A 21,136-nucleotide genomic window follows, 5' to 3' on the forward strand; every position below is an offset into this window, starting at 1 on the left:
TGCTGGAGGGAAAAAAATCTGTTTGGTGGACAAGAAAGAAACTCTATCTTGTAGCCAAAGAAACCAGTTTGCAGACCCATTGGTCGGACAGCAGCGAGGTCCACCGAGCTGCAAACTCCCAAAGGTGACCCCCCTCCCGTGTGTCGGGTGGGGGCAAACCTACATGCGGTAGTACTTTTGCTTGCAAAGCCTGGGACTCTTTTGTCCATCAGCAGACACCCTGTCAGGCTGGGATTGCTTACCTGACGTCACGGGCAGGCGAAAAAGCAGTTGCTGAGCGGAAAAGGAGGGCCCTTCCATAAGTTGTGGCTCCTTACCCTTCCTTCCGCGATGAGGCTACAAGAAAATGGCTGCCGTTCGTCCCAGCAAAAAAAAATCTAAGAAAATTTCCGACAGCAAATACACTGCATAAGGCTACAGGAAAATGGCCGCAGCCTGTGCGGCAACCTCTCCTCATGACAAATAGCCTAAGCACCTCACAGTGAAGGAAAACAGCAGGGAAGGAAAAAAGTGGACCCTGACAGCTAGCGCAGCCCCCCCCGCCAAGGCCTGGAGCCCCCCTGGCCAGGTACATACACAGAACCTCATGCCCAGTCACACAGCGGCCCCAGCAAGGGGAGGAGGGAATGGGGGATGGGGAGAGGAAAGGCAGAGTGAGAGGCCCCCTGGTTGACCTCCCAGAGAATAACCAGCTGCTCCACCCTGCCGGGGCAGGGAGAGTCGTACTTACCCCTCCTGTCGGGATTGCTGGACGCATTCCACCACAGACCCATCTCCCGAGCAGTATGGGGTGGCTATTGGCACGGACAGCAGTAGCCGGTCATATGTGTGCTCCGGAGCATTTAGCTCACCGGCCACCCCTGGAGCAAAAGTGGCACGTCGTGGCCGACCCAGCGCGTAGCTAGGGTCTGCTCATGCTCGATGGCCAGGCTGGGGAGACTACAAGAATCTATATTATCCAGCCTGTCACCCAGCCCCGCTGTTGATTGTAGATCACAGGATCAAAATTGCAGAAAACATGAAAAAATTCCCAGGACCAACGGTCCCCTCAGGGAGCCAGGTCCTTCTCCTACACTAGGCAGAATAAAATTGAGCTGCAGGAAGCAGGGTGAGGAGTTATAGCTAGAGGGACCACCCCCTGGGTGGTGCTGTGCAGTTTTGCTGTTTTTACATGTTCTGCCTAGTCCTCTCCTGAAGGTGGCGTGATAACCCTAAGGTCAAGAATTAAAGGAGCTGTGTCCGTCAATTAACAAAAGAGAAAGTGGCTCAAGAAGAAGCACATTAAGGTCCTGGAGTGACCTAGCCAGTCTCCAAACCTTAATCACATAAAAAATATGTGGAGGGAGCTGAAGGTTCGAGTTACCAAAAGTCAGCCTTGAAACCTCTTTAAAGTAGAATTTTTATTTATTTTCATACAAAACAAACAATACAGAAAACAAACTGCATATAGAGTGAACATCACTCAAACCATTACATAATCTGGTAAACATTTAGTGGGTATGTGACAACCCAAGGGTCACATATCTATTCTGCATAATTGGACCCAATTAATGATCAAGAAGCTTCCATTAATCTTTCAAGGAGGTGGTGGTATGGTACTTTTGGAGCTGACCCAAGAGCCCCAAATCTTAAGGAATTTTTTTGGGCATCCTCTGGACTCATACGTCAACTTATATAATGGTATTGCATGATTAATGGTAGTGATCCAAAAGGTTATAGTGGGTGCGGACTGAGACTTCCAGTGGATGGTTATCGATTTTATGGCATAGAATAGTAGTATGCACAAAAAGGTTTGTACATTCTTGGATATACAGCCTTGAAACCTTAATGACTTGGAGAGGATCTACAAAGAGGAGTATAACAAAATCCCTCCTGTGATGTGTGCAAACCTGGTGGCCAACTACAAGAAACGTTTGACCTCTGTGATAGCCAACAAGGATTTTGGCACTAAGTACTAAGTCATGTTTTGCGAAGGGGTCAAATACTTATTTAACTCATTAAATGCAAATCCATTTTTTATTAATTTTTTGAAATACACTTTTCTGGATATTTTCGTTGTTATTCTGTCACTCACTGTTAAAATAAACCCACCATTAACTTTATAGACTGATCATTTCCTCGTCAGTGGGCAAATGTACAAAATCAACAGGGGATCAAATACCTTTTTTCCCCCACACTGTATCTTCAGCGTAAAGAAGAACGAGATGCCCTGGAAGTGATGGCTTGGCCACCACAGACCGTGACCTCATAATCCTCATCAAATCTGACCCCAAGTGACACTTTTTGGGGAGCAGTGACATTACAGTGATCAGTGCTAAAAAAAAATATGCACTGATCAATGTATAAATGACACTGGCAGGGAAGGGGTTAACACTAGGGGCCGATCAAGGGGTTAATTGTGTTCCCTGGGTGTGTTCTAACTGTGTGGGGGATGGGCTTACTGGGACAACATAGAGATCGCTGTTCCTGATCACTAGGAACAGCAGATCTCAATGTTGTCCCCTGTCAGAACAGTGATTCGCCTTGTTTATATAGGCAGATCCGTTCTGCCTTTCTGTGCTGCAATCGCAGGTGGCCAGCGAACATCAAGTTCACCGGGCCAGCTCCCACAGCACGTAGGAGCCCACTGTATGCTGCTTTACCAAAGTATAAATACGGAAGACAGTTGGCAAGTGGCTAAGATAAAAAGCCTTCTGTGTGCAGCAGCCCCCTAATACTTACCTGAACCCCAGCTCTCCAGCAATATCCACGAGTGTTTTAGCTATCCAAGACTCTCCCTCCTGACTGGCTGAGACACAGCAGTGGTGCCACTGTCAATTAAAGTCAGTCAATAAGGAGACAGAGGGGGCAGGCCCCAGCTCTGTCTGAATGGACACAGGGAGCTGGGGGTGGGATCGGGCCCCAGATCCGTGTCTGAATGGACACAGTGAGCTGCGACTTGGCTCAGGTGCCCCATAGCAAGCTGCTTGCTGTAGGGGCAATCAACAGGAGGGAGGGGCTAGGAGCTCTGAAGAGGGACCCAAGAATAGGAGAATCCAGGTTGCTTTGTGCAAATCCACTCCATAGAGCACGTAAATATAACATGTTTGTTATTTTTATTGAAAAAAAAAAAAAGCACGAGACTTTACAATCACTTTAATTTGCAACTTTTTTTCACAATTGCCTAAGACTTCTGCACAATACTGTAGGTCATAAGTTTTGGGTTTAAAATCTGTATGAAAAATCTGTTATTTTCTGTGAATGCACAAACAAAACCCCCAAACTATTTGATAAAGTTTTTATTATGACAATATACATTCTTCTGATGACAAGGTAATGGGAATGGTTATTGCAGATGCTACCCCAGTCACATGCACCTACTGATATAAATAAGATGTTTAACTGTTATCTATATAGGGGTGTGAGCCCCCTGGCACTGAATTATGATGATGATGATATCTATTGCGTACAAGGGAGAAAATGTTCCATGCAATCAGCTAATGCTGCCTCCTCGTAGTGTTTTACAGGTTACCGGCCCTTGTTTAGTTAGGAAATTATTTTCTTTCCATTGAGCATGCAAATTCTCAGAGATCCTAAATTCGGCCTGGAAAAAAGAAAAGAGGATAAAACAATGTGAGAGCGAAACAGATAAAAAGGATGGTGCATGGCAATAAAGAGAATAAATGAATACCTGCAACTTTTCAAACACTTTCTTCTTTGGCTTAAGCTCTGCCTCTGGCCTTCCATTTTCATATCCCTCAACATAGACTCGCTCACCAGGAACACATTCTGCAGGTGGGTCCAGTGGTTCTACCTGTTTATTGTCCCCATCGCTGAGACAAATACAACCATTGTGTTATTATTTAGAACATTAGCTGCCTTATATTAACAGTAATAGTTCTTACAATTACAACATGGGGGGGGGGGGTTATACAAATATGAGCATCACAAACTTTCTTAACCACTTGCCGACCAGCGCACGATGATATACATCAGCAAAATGGCATGGCTGTGCAAATGAGTGCACCTGTACGTCCCCTTTAAATCTCAGACTAGTGGGAGTGTGCACGCGGGTCCCACGGACTATGTCTGCTGGTGGCCCGTGATTGTGACACGGAGAGGCAGAATGGGGAGATGCCTATGTGAACAAGGCATTTCCCTGTTCTGCCTAGCAACATGACAGGGGAGCTACTGCTCCCAGTGATCAGGAGCAGTGATCTCTGTCATGTTCTAGTGAGCCCATCCGCACTACAGTTAGAACACAGTGAGGGAACAGTTAACCCCTAGTATTTTACCCCTTCCCTGCCAGTGTAATTTACACAGTGATCAGTGCATTTTTATACCAGTATAAATGCCACTGGTCCCAAAAAAGTGTCAAAAGTGTCTACCGCAATGTCGCAGTCACGATAAAAATAGCAGATCGCCGCCATTACTAATAAAAACAAAATTGTAATAAAAAAATGCCATAAATCTATCCCCTATTTTGCAGATGTTATAATATTTGCGCAAACCAATCAATATACGCTTATTGTGATTTTTTTTTACCACAAATATGTAGAAGACTACACATTGGCCTAAACTGAGGAAGATTTTTTTTTTTATATATATATATTTTTGGGGGATATTTATTATAGCCAATAGTAAAAAATATAGCTTTTTTTTCAAAATTGTCGCTCTTTTTTTGTTGAGGTGATCAAATACAATGAAAAGAAAGCTCTATTTGTTTGGGTGCAATGTCGCACGACTGCGCAATTGTCAGTTAAAGCATTGCAGTGCCGTATCGCATGCTCTGGTCAGGAAGGGGGTAAATCCTTCTGGGTCTGAAGTGGTTAAACATACTTAAAAAGGGATTTTATAGTTTGTGTACATCTATCCAATCTCTTCTTGATAATGAAACATTTCAAGTGACACCAAATGTATATATGAAACATTTCAAGTGACACCAAATTCAGGCTGTTAGACTATGCAGACATATGGCTATCATTGCCACACCTTGGAAAAGTGATATGCGGCAGACAGATTTTTTTAGAGACATTTGAAAGGCAGTGAAAATGCCATATGTCGCCTCCCCACTACCCGTTTATGTTGCATCCACGTGCATTAAACAAGGCCGTGACAGGGCTCTATTCACTTGAACGGGTTGTGTTAGGTGGCGATACCGTGCCAAACATGACAAGTGGATAAAGTTTGCTGCGGCCACTGCATCACAACATTATATCTATCTATCTATAACCCCACCCAGCTGCCTAAGGTGGGGGATGTTCTTGCTACCCCCAAACTCAAGTGTAAACGAGTCCTTACTCCCTGTGAAGCATGCTCTACACTTTGTTGGGTATAATGTTCAAGCACAGTAGTATGCCATAAGAATTTATTCTGTATAAACACATTACTGCCCATGGTTATGTTTCACATAAAAATAAAGCCCATTTCCGCTATCTGGGGCCCTTAAGAGAGAATTTTCTTTCACTTTTTATCCCAACGACTACTATTTTTGGGGGGGGGGTGGGGGGGGGGTGTTCTAGCTTTCTCCTACTCTAAGTAAAAGCATTTTAGTTTTTGTCTCTGTTGGAGAATTCCCTTTTCTTCCTATCTGGTAAAACGTGTCAGAAAGTGAGGGAAAGATCAAGAACGAGGCCAGGACTAGAGCAGCCTGCTCTTCAGTGTTTATAGCAGTCAATTTAACATATAATATTATTTTAACTATAGAGTAGAGAAAGGAGTTTACTTTTATGTGTGTCTACTGATAAAAAGTTCTATAGTTTAAAGCGGAGCCAGAAAGAAAAATAAATAAAAAAGTCAGCAGCTACAAATACTGCAGCTGATGACTTTTAAAATAAGAACACTTACCTGTCCAGGGCACCCACTAGGTTCTCACCTGAAGCCAGCATCTTCAGTAAGGGAATCAGGAAGTTAAACCTTGCGTGGTTCCCTACTGCGTATGCGCAAGTCGCGCTGCGTGTTCTGAGTGGTCTCTGCTGTCTTCTGGGATGGAGGAGGGGCCGGACATTGCATAGATCACCACGGATACTGCTGCGATCTTTTGTCGGAAGTGGGAGCAAACACCTGGATTAGACAGGTATCTGCTCCCCCCTGAAAGGTGTCAAATGTGACACCAGAGGAGAGGGGATCTGTACAGTGGAAGTTCCATTTTTGGGTGGAACTCCACTTTAATTCAATGATAAAGAAGTATTTTTTTTATATCAGCTTTACTTACATTGATGCACAAAGCAGCATGCCTTGAGATTCTACTCCTCGCATCTTCTGAGGCTTTAAGTTGCATAGTAGAACAACAGAACGTCCCTGCATTTCTTCAGAAGGCACATAATTCACTAATCCACTAACCACAGTACGTGGATTTTCCTCACCCACATCTACTGACTCAACATACAATGTGTCTGCATCTGGATGCTGCCAGAGAAAAACAGCTTGCAGTAAATAAAAACAAAAATAAGTCTAACAGAATAAATGCACAACGCTTGCACTACAAGTAATTTTATATAATTTTGTACATTTTTTCTAGAGATATCCTAAAACTACACAAGGATTTCAGATTCTATTTTATACTTTAGAAAGATTTCTGGTTTGACAGAATGTACAACTGTGAATAAAACCTGGAATATTGCATGTCTTTGGCCTGTAGAATGGATTATTGCCCACATATCGGTTATTCTTTGGATTGGCATACCAATCAGGTATAAGGAGCAGTTTTGCAAAATAATCTGATGTAGAAGTAAAATTTTAAAGGCCAAGTTCCTATTTTCAAAAAATATTAATAAATGCTTTTTTTTTTACCCGCAAAAACGTGCTTTTTTTTTTCTTTTTTTCACAAGAGCCCGTCAAGCTCCTGTAGACACTGCCTACAGCTTTCTTGCCTGTACCTCTGTACAAGTTTTAAGTTAGAAAGCAGTAGGTAGTGTCAGTGAACTAGGAGGCGCTCATCAGCAGCCTAGCAGGTTGAGAACTATAAGCCGTCTGCTGTGGATGGGAGAAGAGAGTTCGTTCATTCCCAGATTCCTGTTAAAGAATGATCGATCTGGCTGTGTGGGAGGAGCCCTCAACAACTGCTATTTTTGAAATGTGACAGTGGGTGCGGAGAGGAAAAACCCCATTTGCTCTCATGGATGGGTTTTGGAATCTGGGGCTAAAGGTACTAGGGCATGCTACGCCCTAAATAAGGGTGTAACATAATCCAAAATGTGAACTTGGCCTTTAAGGTTACAGGATGACTAGCTAAACCTTTCTAAATGCATATAGAATAATATAGTTTCTTGTCCAAGATTATTACAACAAAATATGGCTGTTGGTCCTGAACGATATTCTTAACCAGTTGCCGACCGCCGCACGCCGATGTACGTCGGTACAATGGCACGGGCAGGCATAAGGACATACATGTACGTCCCTTGCCTCCCGCGGGTCGGGGGCCCGATCGGGCCCCCGCCCGGTGCCTGCGGCGGTCGGTATTCGTACGGGAGCGATCCCGGACGAGGGGACGGCCATTCATTCATGGCCACCCCCTCGCGATCGCTCCCGACGAATAGAAATCCCCGGTGACATCACTTCCTCTCCTGTAATGTAAACACAGGAGAGGAAGTGATGTATTCTCTCCTCCGTGTCGGTATTTTTCGTTCCGACACGGAGGAGAGCGGATCAGTAAGTTGCACCAACACTCTACACACACAGTAGAACATGCCAGGCACACTCACACCCCCCCTTTACCCCCCGATCACCCCCCCAATTACCCCTGCCCCCCAGTCACAGTGACACCAATGTCATTATTTTTTTTTTTTTTTTTTTTTTTGCATTGGTGTCATTTGTGACTGTAATAACTGTTAGGGCAGTTAGAGTTAGCCCCCTTTAGTTCTAATGTACCCCCCTAACCCCCCCAATAAAGGTTTAACCCCGTGATCACCCCCCGTCGCCAGTGTCACTAAGGCTGGGTTCACATTGCAGCGGTTTATGAGAACGAATGTGATTCGCACCGCACTGCAGTGCAAATCACATCCGATCTCTGTGCGATTCGAGTTCAGCCATTCGCCGCACCCGCCACACCCGCCGCACCCGCCGCAAATTCGCACGGGACCCTTTTTTTGGCCCGCAGCAGAATCGGATCGCATGGGTGTTCACACCATGCGATCCGAGTTTGCAGATCGCACTGCGATATGCGAACTGATCTGGGGGTGTCAGTAACATTTCACTGACACTCCCAGCAGTTCGCATAGGGCAGTGTGAACTGCCGCCGGGAGGCATGCGATGCGGGAACCCGCCGCGGATTCGCGGCGTTTCCGCATCGCTCCAGTGTGAACCCAGCCTAATAAGCGATCATTTTTCTGATCGCCGTATTAGTGTCACAGGTGACGCTAGTTAGGCAGGTAGGTATTTAGGTTCGCCGCAGCTTTTTATAGCGCCAGGGACCCCCATATACTACCGCATAAAGCCCCCTGATTGCCCCCTAGTTAACCCTTTCACCAGTGATCACCATATAACTGTTACAGGTGACGCTGGTTGGTTAGTTATTTTTTTATAGTTTCAGGGCACCCGCCATTTATTACCTAATAAAGGTTTAACCCCCTGATCACCCGGCGGGTGTCATTTGTGACTAATAACTGTTAGGGCAGTTAGGGTTAGCCCCCTTTAGTTCTAAGGTACCCCCCTAACCCCCCCAATAAAGGTTTAACCCCGTGATCACCCCCCGTCGCCAGTGTCACTAAGGCTGGGTTCACATTGCAGCGGTTTATGAGAACGGATGTGATTCGCACCGCACTGCAGTGCAAATCACATCCGATCTCTGTGCGATTCGAGTTCAGCCATTCGCCGCACCCGCCGCAAATTCGCACGGGACCCTTTTTTTGGCCCGCAGCAGAATCGGATCGCATGGGTGTTCACACCATGCGATCCGAGTTTGCAGATCGCACTGCGATATGCGAACTGATCTGGGGGTGTCAGTAACATTTCACTGACACTCCCAGCAGTTCGCATAGGGCAGTGTGAACTGCCGCCGGGAGGCATGCGATGCGGGAACCCGCCGCGCATTCGTGGCGTTCCCGCATCGCTCCAGTGTGAACCCAGCCTAATAAGCGATCGTTTTTCTGATCGCTGTATTAGTGTCACAGGTGACGCTAGTTAGGCAGGTAGGTATTTAGGTTCGCTGCAGCTTTTTATAGCGCCAGGGACCCCCATATACTACCGCATAAAGCCCCCTAATTGCCCCCTAGTTAACCCTTTCACCAGTGATCACCATATAACTGTTACAGGTGACGCTGGTTGGTTAGTTATTTTTTTATAGTTTCAGGGCACCCGCCATTTATTACCTAGTCTCACTAGTGTACCCCTAAATTTAGGGGTGTCTACTTTCCAAAATGGGGTCATTTGGGGGGGGTTTGTGCCATCTTGGCATTTTATGGCCTTCAAAACTGTAACGCCCTTAGAAAGCCTGAAGGCGGTGCTTGGTTTTCGGGGCCCCGTACGCGGCTAGGCTCCCAAAAAGTCCCACATATGTGGTATCCCCATACTCAGGAGAAGCAGCAGAATTTTTTTTGGGGTGTCATTTCACATATGCCCATGGCATGCGTGAGCAATATATCATTTAGTGACAACTTTGTGAAAAAAAAAAAAAAAAAAAAAGTTTGTAATTTTCCCGCAACTTGTGGCAAAATATAAAATATTCCATGGACTCAACATGCCTCTCAGCAAATAGCTTGGGGTGTCTACTTTCTAAAATGGGGTCATTTGTGGGGGTTTTGTGCCATCTTGGCATTTTATGGCCTTCAAAACTGTAATAGGTAGTGAGAAGTGAACTCAAAAATTTACGCCCTTAGAAAGCCTGAAGGCGGTGCTTGGTTTTCGGGGCCCCGTACGCGGCTAGGCTCCCAAAAAGTCCCACATATGTGGTATCCCCATACTCAGGAGAAGCAGCAGAATTTATTTTGGGGTGTCATTTCACATACGCCCATAGCATGTGTGAGCAATATATCATTTAGTGACAACTTTGTGTAAAAAAAAAAAAAAATTTTTTTTTTTGTCATTATTCAATCGCTTGAGGCAAAAAAATAAAATATTCAATGGGCTCAACATGCCTCTTATCAATTTCCTTAGGGGGTCTACTTTCCAAAATGGGGTCATTTGGGGGGGTTTTGTACTGCCCTGCCATTTTAGCACCTCAAGAAATGAGATAGGCAGTCGTAAACTAAAAGCTGCGTAAATTCCAGAAAACGTACCTTAGTTTGTAGATGTGACAACTTTTGCGCAAACCAATAAATATACAATTATTGACTTTTTTTTTACCAAAGACATGTGGCTGAATACATTTTGGCCTAAATGTATGACTAAAATTGAGTTTATTGGATTTTTCTAATAACAAAAAGTAGAAAATATCATTTTTTTTCAAAATTTGCGGTCTTTTTACGTTTATATCGCAAAAAATAAAAATCGCAGAGGCAATCAAATACCATCAAAAGAAAGCTCTATTTGTGGGAAGAAAAGGACGCAAATTTTGTTTGGGTACAACATTGCATGACCGCGCAATTACCAGTTAAAGCAGCGCAGTGCCAAAGTGTAAAAAGACCTCTGGTCATTTACCAGCAAAATGGTCCGGTCTGAAAGTGGTTAAATAACACAGAAGTGCAAGCAAAACAATTGGACTTTACTGGTACAGAGAGGGCGCACAAAAAGTTATATGAAAAATTGTTTCCAATGTTTATTACAAATGAAAAAATAAATAAATAAATAAAACACGTATAGAAACAATTCTCACATTCGGGTACACTCAGGTTAAACCCGGTTAGATGTGCCACATAAGAGCTACTCAATACGTTAAGCCCGTTTGTGTTCAGTTACTACAAAAGCCACAGCATATTAAAATGTATTGCTTTTCTATCACTTTTGCCAAATATGAAAAAAAAATATATTATATACCGGTACTCCAAAATTTACTTACCCTGCTTACACTCAGGATTTTACCAACTCTTAAATCAAGAAGAGATGGAATAAGATCCTCTGGCTCAGCACTCTTGTTAGCAGTTTTAGTCACAGACTCTGAAAATAAAAAAGAAAGTTATAAACAGAGCTATAAGTTATAGTTTTAAAACAATTATGGTTAAAATGCAGAAGTCACTCTTCTAGCAGCCAAGAAAATTTGTATTTTAAATTATGTTTATATAGACCATTTTTAATCTTCACTAATGTGTGATGATTTGCATGCATGCTAAATGCTACGAGGGCTCAAGCCAATCTGTGTTAGAAGCCACTTTTGGCATACTTTGGAAACGAGGACAGAAACTACTACATAGTATACTGACAAGTCATGCCTGCATCCGAGACACACGCACAGCATAGACTGCCATTATTCTTTGGCAGTTGCTCTTTCACACCCAGGATATGCACAAGGCGATATATGATCACAGTTAATCTGAATAGAGTGCAGACGCTATTGATTCTAGAAAGGCTGAAGAACAAAATTCTAGATGTAGAAACATAATAGGTGTCAGGTCTTATAAGGTTTATTGTTCAGGCTGTTATAATAAGTGCTGTTATCTTTTATCATGTGGTCAGTTTTTCACAGAAAAATACAACAGTGTCAAGACAACACTTACTTTGTTTTGTGGGGTCAGGATAGGCATCGTTGCTTAGTTTCTTCATTTCAGGGCTGTTGAACTTCTCTCTAATGGGAGCCAACAATTTATTCAAAGCCTTCTCCACCGATGCCTTAAGATCTCCAGGATGCACTTCCTGGAAGAAGTACATTCATTTCATATAATGTGATTCAAGCATTTTAGGACTTTGGCACAAAACCTTGATGTTGGTAAAGGTTTCCCAGCCCTCTACAACCATTCTACACTAACATTATGAACCTAAACCACAGTTCATTTCTAACCATTTTAATGCAAATCCGATAATGGGTTTAAGTCAGCATAATACAGGTAACCTGAATGATATAAAATTAACTTGAAGGAACGGCAACTCAAGAAGTCTTCATACAACCCAAACATTAGTTCACCTGGTTGCCAGCCTTTCAGTCTGATATTGAAACTTTACATTCTAAAGGTTTTAACAAACATTACATGATCATTTCCTAATCCTGCCATAGGAAAGAATAGAAATGCACATCTGACCACCAGTTCAAGTCTAAGGCCTCATGTACACTGCAGCTTGTAAATGAACGTTTAGGAGCACTTGGGAATTTTTTTTCAGCAGCCCCTGAACTTTCCTCAATGTTATCTTATGGGTACATGTACACAGACGTTTATATCGGTTTAGAAGCAGTTGAGGTTAGAAGCATTTATTTTAAAGCAAAAAATTGCATTCAGGATGGTACTTTTGGGGCACTTGATGGGGTTTTTTTATCGGGGAACCAATATCAATGGAAAAAAACTAACTTTCCAGAATGAGAGAGAAAGAGAGAGACTGATGCTGCTTTTTCCCTGCATTGGGAGGGTCTGCTGATCTGTAAAAACTATTGTTATCTGTCAAAAACGGTTCTAAAAAACCAAATGCGCATTAACGTGGCATGTAAACAACGCAAAACAGAAGTTTTTAAATGTCGGTTACTAGCTGTCACGTTCCAGGGTCCAGAAAAGGTTTTCAAATGTCCTGTGTACATGAAACCTAAAGCCGGCCATACGGTCGGTTATGCAGGAACCAGATGAGATTTAAACCATATATGGGCAGGCTAAATGTACCCAAGTTGATCAATCAACTTGGGTACAACCAGATTGTCAGATTTTATAAAATGTGATTATTGCTAGAAGCTGTTATAGCAATAATCACTGTTCTCACAGTGGGGACGGCTTCCCCTGCCCCCATCTAGGATAACCTAATGGCTCAGAAATTCCCCCATCAACTCTGTGTTGGAGGAATCAAGCAATTTTCCTGTAACTTGTGTTAATTTTGGCATCAAATTTTGATTTTGTTTTAGTCATAGTCTTTTGACTAAAATGCCATTTTAGTTGTAGTTGTATTTTAGTCATCTGCAATAGATTTAGTGGTATTTAGTTGACTAAAATCTACAGTACTTTTTAGTCAACTCTACAAAACAACAAAATCAAATTGGTTTCGTTTATTTAGGCATTTCTCTAAAATTTACAAACTTATTATATACTTGGAGTAAAAAAAAAAATTTATCAGATATTATTTATGGTTTTAGGGTTTGAACAAACTACACGCTCTGGATGCTGGTCTGAGGCCTTTACTGCTGCACAGTGCTCTGGACGGTGGTCTGAGGAGGAGGCCTGTAAAGCACAAAGAGCTCTGGATGATCAGGAGGCCTGTATATATGAATGAGAGGGGGGAGTTTTGGGACTTTAAATGAGGCACAATGAATGTATATGCTGCACAGCACTCTGGACGGAGGTCTAAAGAGGCCTGTAATGCACACAGTGCTTTGGACAGTCGGGAGGCCTGTATATATGGTGCACAGTGGTAGGAGGCCTGTATATATATGCTGCACGGTGGCAAGAGGCCTGTAATGCACACAGTGCTCTGGATAGTTATTCCTGTATATTTGCTGCACGGTGGTCTGAGGAGGCCTGTAATGCACACAGTGCTCTGGACGGTTGTCTGAGGTGCATGTAATGCTGCAGAGCGCTAAGCACGCCACCCCACTAAGCACGATACAGTTGCTACCTTGCTATCTGGAATCACCTGCAATCACAGGCTTTACAGGCAGAACTCTGAGGAAGTTCACGTGGGTAAACGTCCCTCCCTCACATTTTCATTCTGTGTTTGTTCATTGGTGAAATGCAAATGATTTTAGCCATTTGACAAAAACTTGGGGTCATTTTCGTAAACTTTTCATCACTGGAAATATACAACTGATGGGATGGTACTATGGCCGACTTAAGGCTAGTTTACAAATCAATGGAAGACCAAGTCACACATTAGTTCTCACACCCACCTCTATTACTGATGTAAATGTACAAATAAATAAATAAAGTTGTGCTACGGACTGCCCACTCTGTGGGTAACTTGAACCAAGATGAGTAAAAAAAGTGAATTAAGGTGGGTTAGAGCTGCCTCTACCTAGAAACCTCCACCCAAGAGAATGGGGGGGGGGGGGGGGGGGGTGTTGAATTTAGAAGTGTGAATAATAGGTTATGGCGCTAAACCTAAAATATTGTATACCTGGTATATTATAGCCTGTCGACAAGAAAATAAAACTAGTTTATGTAGTGATCTATGTGCAAAACATATTATTGTGTGGGTATAATAGTGTCCAAAAACTGTAATTAAGTACTGAAATATTAAATATTAATTAAAAAGTGGTGGTAATTTATATGTTGAATATATTATATTATAATGTGTAATAGTTATATGTAATTTAATCTATATTAATTTTATTGGCACATCTGTGTTAGTACATGTTCAACATATAAATTACCAACACTTTTTAATTAATATTTAACTAATATTTCAGTACTTACAGTTTTTGGACACTATTATACCCACACAATAATATGTTTTGCACATAGATCACTACATAAACTAGTTTTATTTTCTTGTCAACAGGCTATAATATACCAGTTATACAATATTTTGGGTTTAGCGCCATAACCTATTATTCACACTTCTAAACTGATGTAAATGTACCCATTAAGACACTGTGATAATGTTTAAAGAAACTGACAAGAGCACACCAGGTTTCCAGATGTAAAGCATAAAGCAAGATAAAGAATAATAATAAAAAAAAAAAAAAAAAAAAGACAAAATCTACCAGAAGAAAGCTCATTGATTACTAACCTGCTCAGCAAAGTCTTTTTCCAAAGTCTCATAGTCTGTGTAGGTTTTGTTCCCGCCATACTTCTCATCCCGAAGAACGACAAACTCTGAAGACCGAAAGAAATCAAGGTGACAAAACAAAAAAACAGGTAAACGAAGGAATTCTTACAAATATCTAACATGCGCTCTCACCTGACTTCAGAGGAAAGAGGACATGTCTGACAAAGCTTAATACTCCATTATTCTCTATATTTCCTGGTTCACAAAAAGCTTTTTTTAACTTCTTTTTCACATCTGATGGGGAGTCCAGAAGGTCTATTTTTGATTCCTGAAACATGAAAGCAATTTCAGATGATTATGCACAGTGAGCATCATAGTATTAAACAGAAAAAGTTGATTATAAACATTATACAAATACTAATAAGCTATGCCACTTGTAAGCTACAAACTAAAAGATCAGCTTCTATAAAACACTACATTATAATGATCATAAATTAGTATGTAAAGCTAGATCTTATTGCACATTAAGTAAACACCAAAAGGTACTTTTCACACCCTGGCTGAGATGGGAGAAAACCCTGGAAAATGATTAAGCTGGCCATAGATGGCACAAATTTAGTCTCATTCCTTCTATATGTACAACTCAATTCTTTCAGACATTACCGTACTTTTTTTTTTAAATGGCCTACATATTTGCTTTTTACAGGGAGCCATTTGATGAATCATACACATCTAAAATGCTAACATAAAATTACTAAATGCACGAAGAAGAAAAAAAAAAGAAAAGAAAAAAACAACAACCAAGAAACACTAGTTAAAAAGTTAAAGGAGTTTTAAACCCTCAGCGGTTTTCACCTTAATGCATTCTATGCATTAAGGTGAAAAGTGCAAAAAAGTTTTAACAGTGCCACAGATGTATATGTCACAACTAAACGAACCGAACCACAGCTTTATCAATATTGATGTTAGTCAATGATGGTTGAGAGTCTAGATTAGCGCAGGTTCACAGTGTTCTACAACATAATGTATAATTTTGTAAATAATTATAAATAATAAAAATTACATGTGGGAAAAATCAATAAAATAGTATTAGCCTACTATATAGATAGCAAATTAAGTGCAAAATATATATGCAACATTGTGCAAAATACTATACTATATATGGATGACAAAATGTGCAAATGAGCATTAAAGTGCTGGAATTGCAATGCAATCATCAAAGTGCTAATTTTGTGAAAATCCGCAAAATAAAGATAAAATCACAAATATATGAACATTTATAAGTGTGGAGGGGTCAGTGAGATTATTTTACCTAAAATGTATAGTTATCGTTTAACACTTTTAAAAAAAAAAAATGTATCCATAGGAGTGTTCTTATGTTTTTCTGTACTTAGTTTTGATATTTTACTAAAAATGTAACAAATTATATAGATTTACAGCGGGTAAAATAAGTATTGACCACATCAACATTTTTTCTAGCTAAATATATATTTCTAAAGGTGCTATTGACATGAAATGTTCACCATATCTCCAACAACCTATGCAATCTATACATACAAATAAACTAAAACAAATCAGTTGAGAAATTAAAGGAGAAGTCCAGCCTGAGAATTTTAGGTTTGCCTTCTCCTATGGGTGACAGGGGTGCAATTCGTTTTGCACTCCTGTGACCCGTTTTCAGCAGAGAGAGGTCTGAAGTCCACTCTCTCTGCTGATGTCACTGCAATCAGTCAAAGCAGCGCGTCATTCTCGGCTTCCGAAGTCTGGATTCGCCAGGTGCCTGGACTGATAGTCTCAGAACGCTCCCCACCCCTCCACAGCTCAGTGCTCCAATGAGCATGGAAGAGCAGAGCAGGAGCCATGCTGACTGACAGTGACAGCATCACTCTGCTCGGGGAGGAGTGAGAAACAAGCCATTGGCAGTGTTCGGTGGCTCTGTTCTCAGTGCAGAGATGGCGGGGGACAGCTGCAGCATCGGTCTGATGCTGCATCCACCTAGGTAAGTATAAATATCCAAAAAAAAATAAAAAATAAACCCATACTTCTCTTTCATGTTTTGTGTAATAAAATGGAATGACATAGGGAAAAAGTATTAAATTCATTAACTGAAATGTAGTTAGTACTTCGTACAAAATCCTTTGTTGGTAATGACAGCTTCAAGACGCCTCCTGTATGGAGAAAATAGTCGCATGTATTGTTCAGGTGTGATTTTGGCCCATTCTTCCACACAGTCCGTGGGCCTCTTCTATGATCTTTAGTTCTTTCCACAGATTTTCTATTGTCAGGTGATTGGTTTGGCCATTCTAGCAGATTTATTTTCTCTCTTTAAGGCCGGGTTCACACCGCTGCGATGCGGGAACGCCGCAAATCCGCGGCGTTTTCCCGCATCGCATTACTCCCGCCGGCAGTTCACACTGCCCTATGCGGACGGCTGGGAGTGTCAATGTTATGTTAATGACACCCCCAGATCCGTCCGCATATCGCAGTGCGATCTGCCGACTCGCACAGGAATCGGATCGCATGGTGTGAACCCCCATGCGATCCGATTCTGTTGCGGACCAAAAAAAGGGTCCCGTGCGAGTTTGCTGCGGGAGCGCTGCGAATTCAGCCATACTATCTGTATGGCTGAACTCGCATCGCTACGGAGATCGGATGTGATTTGCGGTGCGAATCACATCCGGATCTCCCCCCGCAGCAGTGTGAACCCAGCCTGAAATTGAGAGTTTCCTTTGTGTTGCTGAAATGTCTGCCTTTGTTTCATCTTCATCAGCCTGGTAGATGGCAGCAGATTTTTAACAAGAATGACTTGACACATTTTTCCATTCATGATTCCTTCAATATGAAGTTTGCCAGTACTGTATGGTGAAAAGCAGCCCCACACCATGATGTTCCCACCTCCAAACTTCACTGTTGGTGTATGGTGTTTTGGGGTGATGTGCAGTGGCATTTGACATATAAACATGGTGTGTACTAGGACATCCAAAGAATTCAATTTGGGTCTCATCTAACCAGACTATATTCTCCCAGTATTTCACAGGCGTGTCCAAATGTTCTGCAGCAAAACTTTAAAATAATCTTCAACATGCTTTTTCTTAAGCAATGGAGTCTTGTGTGGTGAGTGTGCATGCAGGCCATGGCGGTTGAATGCATTACTTATTGTTTTCTTTGAAACAATTATACCTGCTAGTTCCAGGTATTTCTGAAGCTCTCCACAAGTGGTCCTTGTGCTTTTGGCCAACTTTCCTGATAATTTTTTTCACGCCTCTGTCAGAAATCTTGTGAGAAGCATCTAGTTGTGGCTGGTTAATGGTGAAATTATGTTCTTTCCACTTCCAGATTATGGCCCCAAACAGTGCTCACTGGAACATTCAGAAATTTAGGAATCCTTCTGTAATAAATGCCATTGTTCTGCAACAATAAGGTTGTGAAGGTCTTTGCTTTTATCCATCATGAGATGTTTCTTGTGTGACACCTTGGTAATAAGACACCTTTTTATAGGCCATCAGTTGAGACTGAACCAGCTGATATTAATTTTCACTGACAAGGGGCAGGATTGCTTTCGAATTACTGATAGATTTCAGCTGGTGTCTTGGCTTTCCATGCCTTTTTTGCACCTCCCTGTCTTCACGTGTTCAATACTTTTTCCCTGTGACACTCCATTTTATTTTTTATTTTTTTACACATAACTTAATTTTCAAACTTATTTGTTTTGGTTTCTTTGTATGTATGGATTGCATGGGTTGTTACTGACATGTGCTGAAAATTTCATATCAATAGTACCTTTACAAATATATTTACCTAGAAAAATGATGACGTGTTCAATACTCATTTTACCCGCTGTATCTGACAATTACCGTGTCCACTACCAGCAAAAATGTATATACTTTTGAATTTCTCTGCAACCCATATTTACATTACCTCTTCAGAAGAACTCATCTTGCTTCCTGTGAGTCCTGGAACCATAGGGTTCATAAGATGAATACGCTTCGTGTAACCAAGAGCAGGCAGGTACTGTATAGAGAAAAAAAAAAGTAAGGAAAGTATAGCAATCAGATCAGAAAAACTACTTTTGCACCTGACAAGTCATATGAAACGTTCTGGACTAATTTAGTTCATCTATAACATTTAAATAGTAAAATGTATGTATATGAAAAACTTTTGTTTAGTTTTATATAGGGTAGGTAAGGTCTGAAACCCCTGCCGATATATTTTATGCTGTGTCTAGCTGGGGAAATTGCGTTTTACCTACCATATGGGAAACAAAGGAAAGCTCAAAAAGTAACAAATTCCCCTTTTTGACAGAGATCACAAAAACAAGAGTGCCTATTCCTAGATTTCCCCTCTACTCTGCATCTGGGGACAAATGAAAATTTTGCATTCACCCTCACTTTAATTCACAGCGACAATGGTCAACAGGACGAAGAGCGAGAGATTAAATCTTCCCAGCATTTACACAGACAGCAATAAAAAACAGATGGAAGATTAAACCCTTCCTGTCTAATCAAAACTAAAAAAAAAAAAAAAAAAATAAATAGCCTGTCCGGAAACCATCTTCATTCAGTATGTGTGAAACACAGGGGAGAAGGCATCCGATTGCCCATTAGCAACATAAATCACTCCAAAATGTTTTCCTGTATTCTGATTTGAACTATGCTAGTAAGGTATAATACAGGTAACAGTAGAATAAAATCCATAATATATGCTTCTAACACATTCCAGCAAGCTGGATAAATACAGACATTTAGGGCCTGTACTGATGCGGCTTTGACCTTGCGTCCATGACACCAAAACTGAAACCCTTCAGAATTCACTGATAGGTACATATGACCTGCCATGGACCTCTTGAGGTGCATTTGACCTGCTTAAGTGTGTTTTGTATCCACATTGAATTGTAGGGAAATACAAAACCCGTTTGAAGTGAACAAAAACCATAACACAGGCCCTTATTGTGTTGAAGAGAACAAAAAGAACAAGTGTAGACTGTTGGTATTTTATTTACCCAATATGCGTTTTTGTTTTTTTAAATGTATCAATGCTTTATAGCACAAGAGTTTATTATTTGAATGATTGATTACTATTGGGCAGCGCTATCTCAAAGTTTTTTCTTTACCGATTGCATGGAATGTGGGAACACATTTAGTGATAGCAGCAGCCTCATGTTATATACAGTGCCTTGCGAAAGTATTCGGCCCCCTTGAACTTTTCAACCTTTTGCCACATTTCAGGCTTCAAAACATAAAGATATAACATTTTTCTTTTTTGTGAAGAATCACCAACAAGTGGGACACAATTGTGAAGTGGAACGAAATCTATTGGATTTTTGAAACTTTTTTAACTAATAAAAAAATGAAAAGTGGGGCGTTAATACTTTGTAGAGCCACCTTTTGCTGCGATTACAGCTGCAAGTCGCTTGGGGTATGTCTCTATCAGTTTTGCACATCGAGAGACTGAAATTCTTGCCCATTCTTCCTTGCAAAACAGCTCGAGCTCAGTGAGGTTGGATGGAGAGCATTTGTGAACAGCAGTTTTCAGCTCTTTCCAGATTCTCGATTGGATTCAGGTCTGGACTTTGACTTGGCCATTCTAACACCTGGATACGTTTATTTGTGAACCATTCCTTTGTAGATTTTGCTGTATGTTTGGGATCATTGTCTTGTTGGAAGATAAATCTCCGTCCAAGTTTCAGGTCTTTTGCAGACTCCAACAGGTTTTCATCCAGAATGGTCCTGTATTTGGCTGCATCCATCTTCCCCTCAATTTTAACCATCTTCCCTGTCCCTGCTGAAGAAAAGCAGGCCCAAACCATGATGCTGCCACCACCATGTTTGACAGTGGGGATGGTGTGTTGCTTTTACGCCAAACATATCGTTTTGCATTGTGGGCAAAAAGTTATATTTTGGTTTCATCTGACCAGAGCACCTTCTTCCACATGTTTGGTGTGTCTCCCAGGTGGCTTGTGGCAAACTTTAGACAAGACTTTTTATGGATATCTTTGAGAAATGGCTTTCTTCTTGCCACTCTTCCACAAAGGCCAGATTTGTGCAGTGTACGACTGATTGTTGTCCTATGGACAGACTCTCCCACCTCAGCTGTAGTTCTCTGCAGTTCATCCAGAGTGATCATGGGCCTCTTAGCTGCATCTCTGATCAGTCTTCTCCTTGTCTGAGCTGAAAGTTTAGAAGGATGGCCAGGTCTTGGTAGATTTGCAGTGGTCTGATACTCCTTCCATTTCAAAATGATCGCTTGCACAGTGCTCCTTGGGATGTTTAAAGCTTGGGAAATCTTTTTTTATCCAAATCCGGCTTTAAACTTCTCCACAACAGTATTACGGACCTGCCTGGTGTGTTCCTTGGTCTTCATGATGCTCTCTGCGCTTTCAACAGAACCCTGAGACTATCACAGAGCAGGTGCATTTATACAGAGACTTGATTACACACAGGTGTATTCT

General features: G+C 41.6%; 1 protein-coding gene across 2 annotated transcripts in view; it reads right to left on the reverse strand.

Annotated features, from left to right (window-relative positions):
* Positions 1–3,119: 3,119 nt before the first annotated feature.
* The window catches only part of YARS1 (tyrosyl-tRNA synthetase 1), a 42,623-nt gene continuing 24,606 nt past the window's right edge, over positions 3,120–21,136 (reverse strand). For both annotated transcript variants that reach the window (XM_077482028.1, XM_077482029.1), the window contains exons 7-14: positions 18,607–18,699; positions 14,881–15,016; positions 14,710–14,795; positions 11,568–11,703; positions 10,913–11,010; positions 6,194–6,387; positions 3,671–3,812; positions 3,120–3,583 (exon numbers count right to left, since the gene is read on the reverse strand). In XM_077482028.1, coding sequence (XP_077338154.1) covers positions 3,473–3,583; positions 3,671–3,812; positions 6,194–6,387; positions 10,913–11,010; positions 11,568–11,703; positions 14,710–14,795; positions 14,881–15,016; positions 18,607–18,699 — 996 coding nt within the window. In that variant the 3' untranslated portion in view covers positions 3,120–3,472. The remainder of the gene's footprint in view (positions 3,584–3,670; positions 3,813–6,193; positions 6,388–10,912; positions 11,011–11,567; positions 11,704–14,709; positions 14,796–14,880; positions 15,017–18,606; positions 18,700–21,136) is intronic.

This window comes from Lithobates pipiens, unplaced genomic scaffold (assembly GCF_037356315.1).
Source record: "Lithobates pipiens isolate NorthernLeopardFrog02 unplaced genomic scaffold, aLitPip1_a1.2 Scaffold_16, whole genome shotgun sequence".
Classification (NCBI taxonomy): domain Eukaryota; kingdom Metazoa; phylum Chordata; class Amphibia; order Anura; family Ranidae; genus Lithobates; species Lithobates pipiens.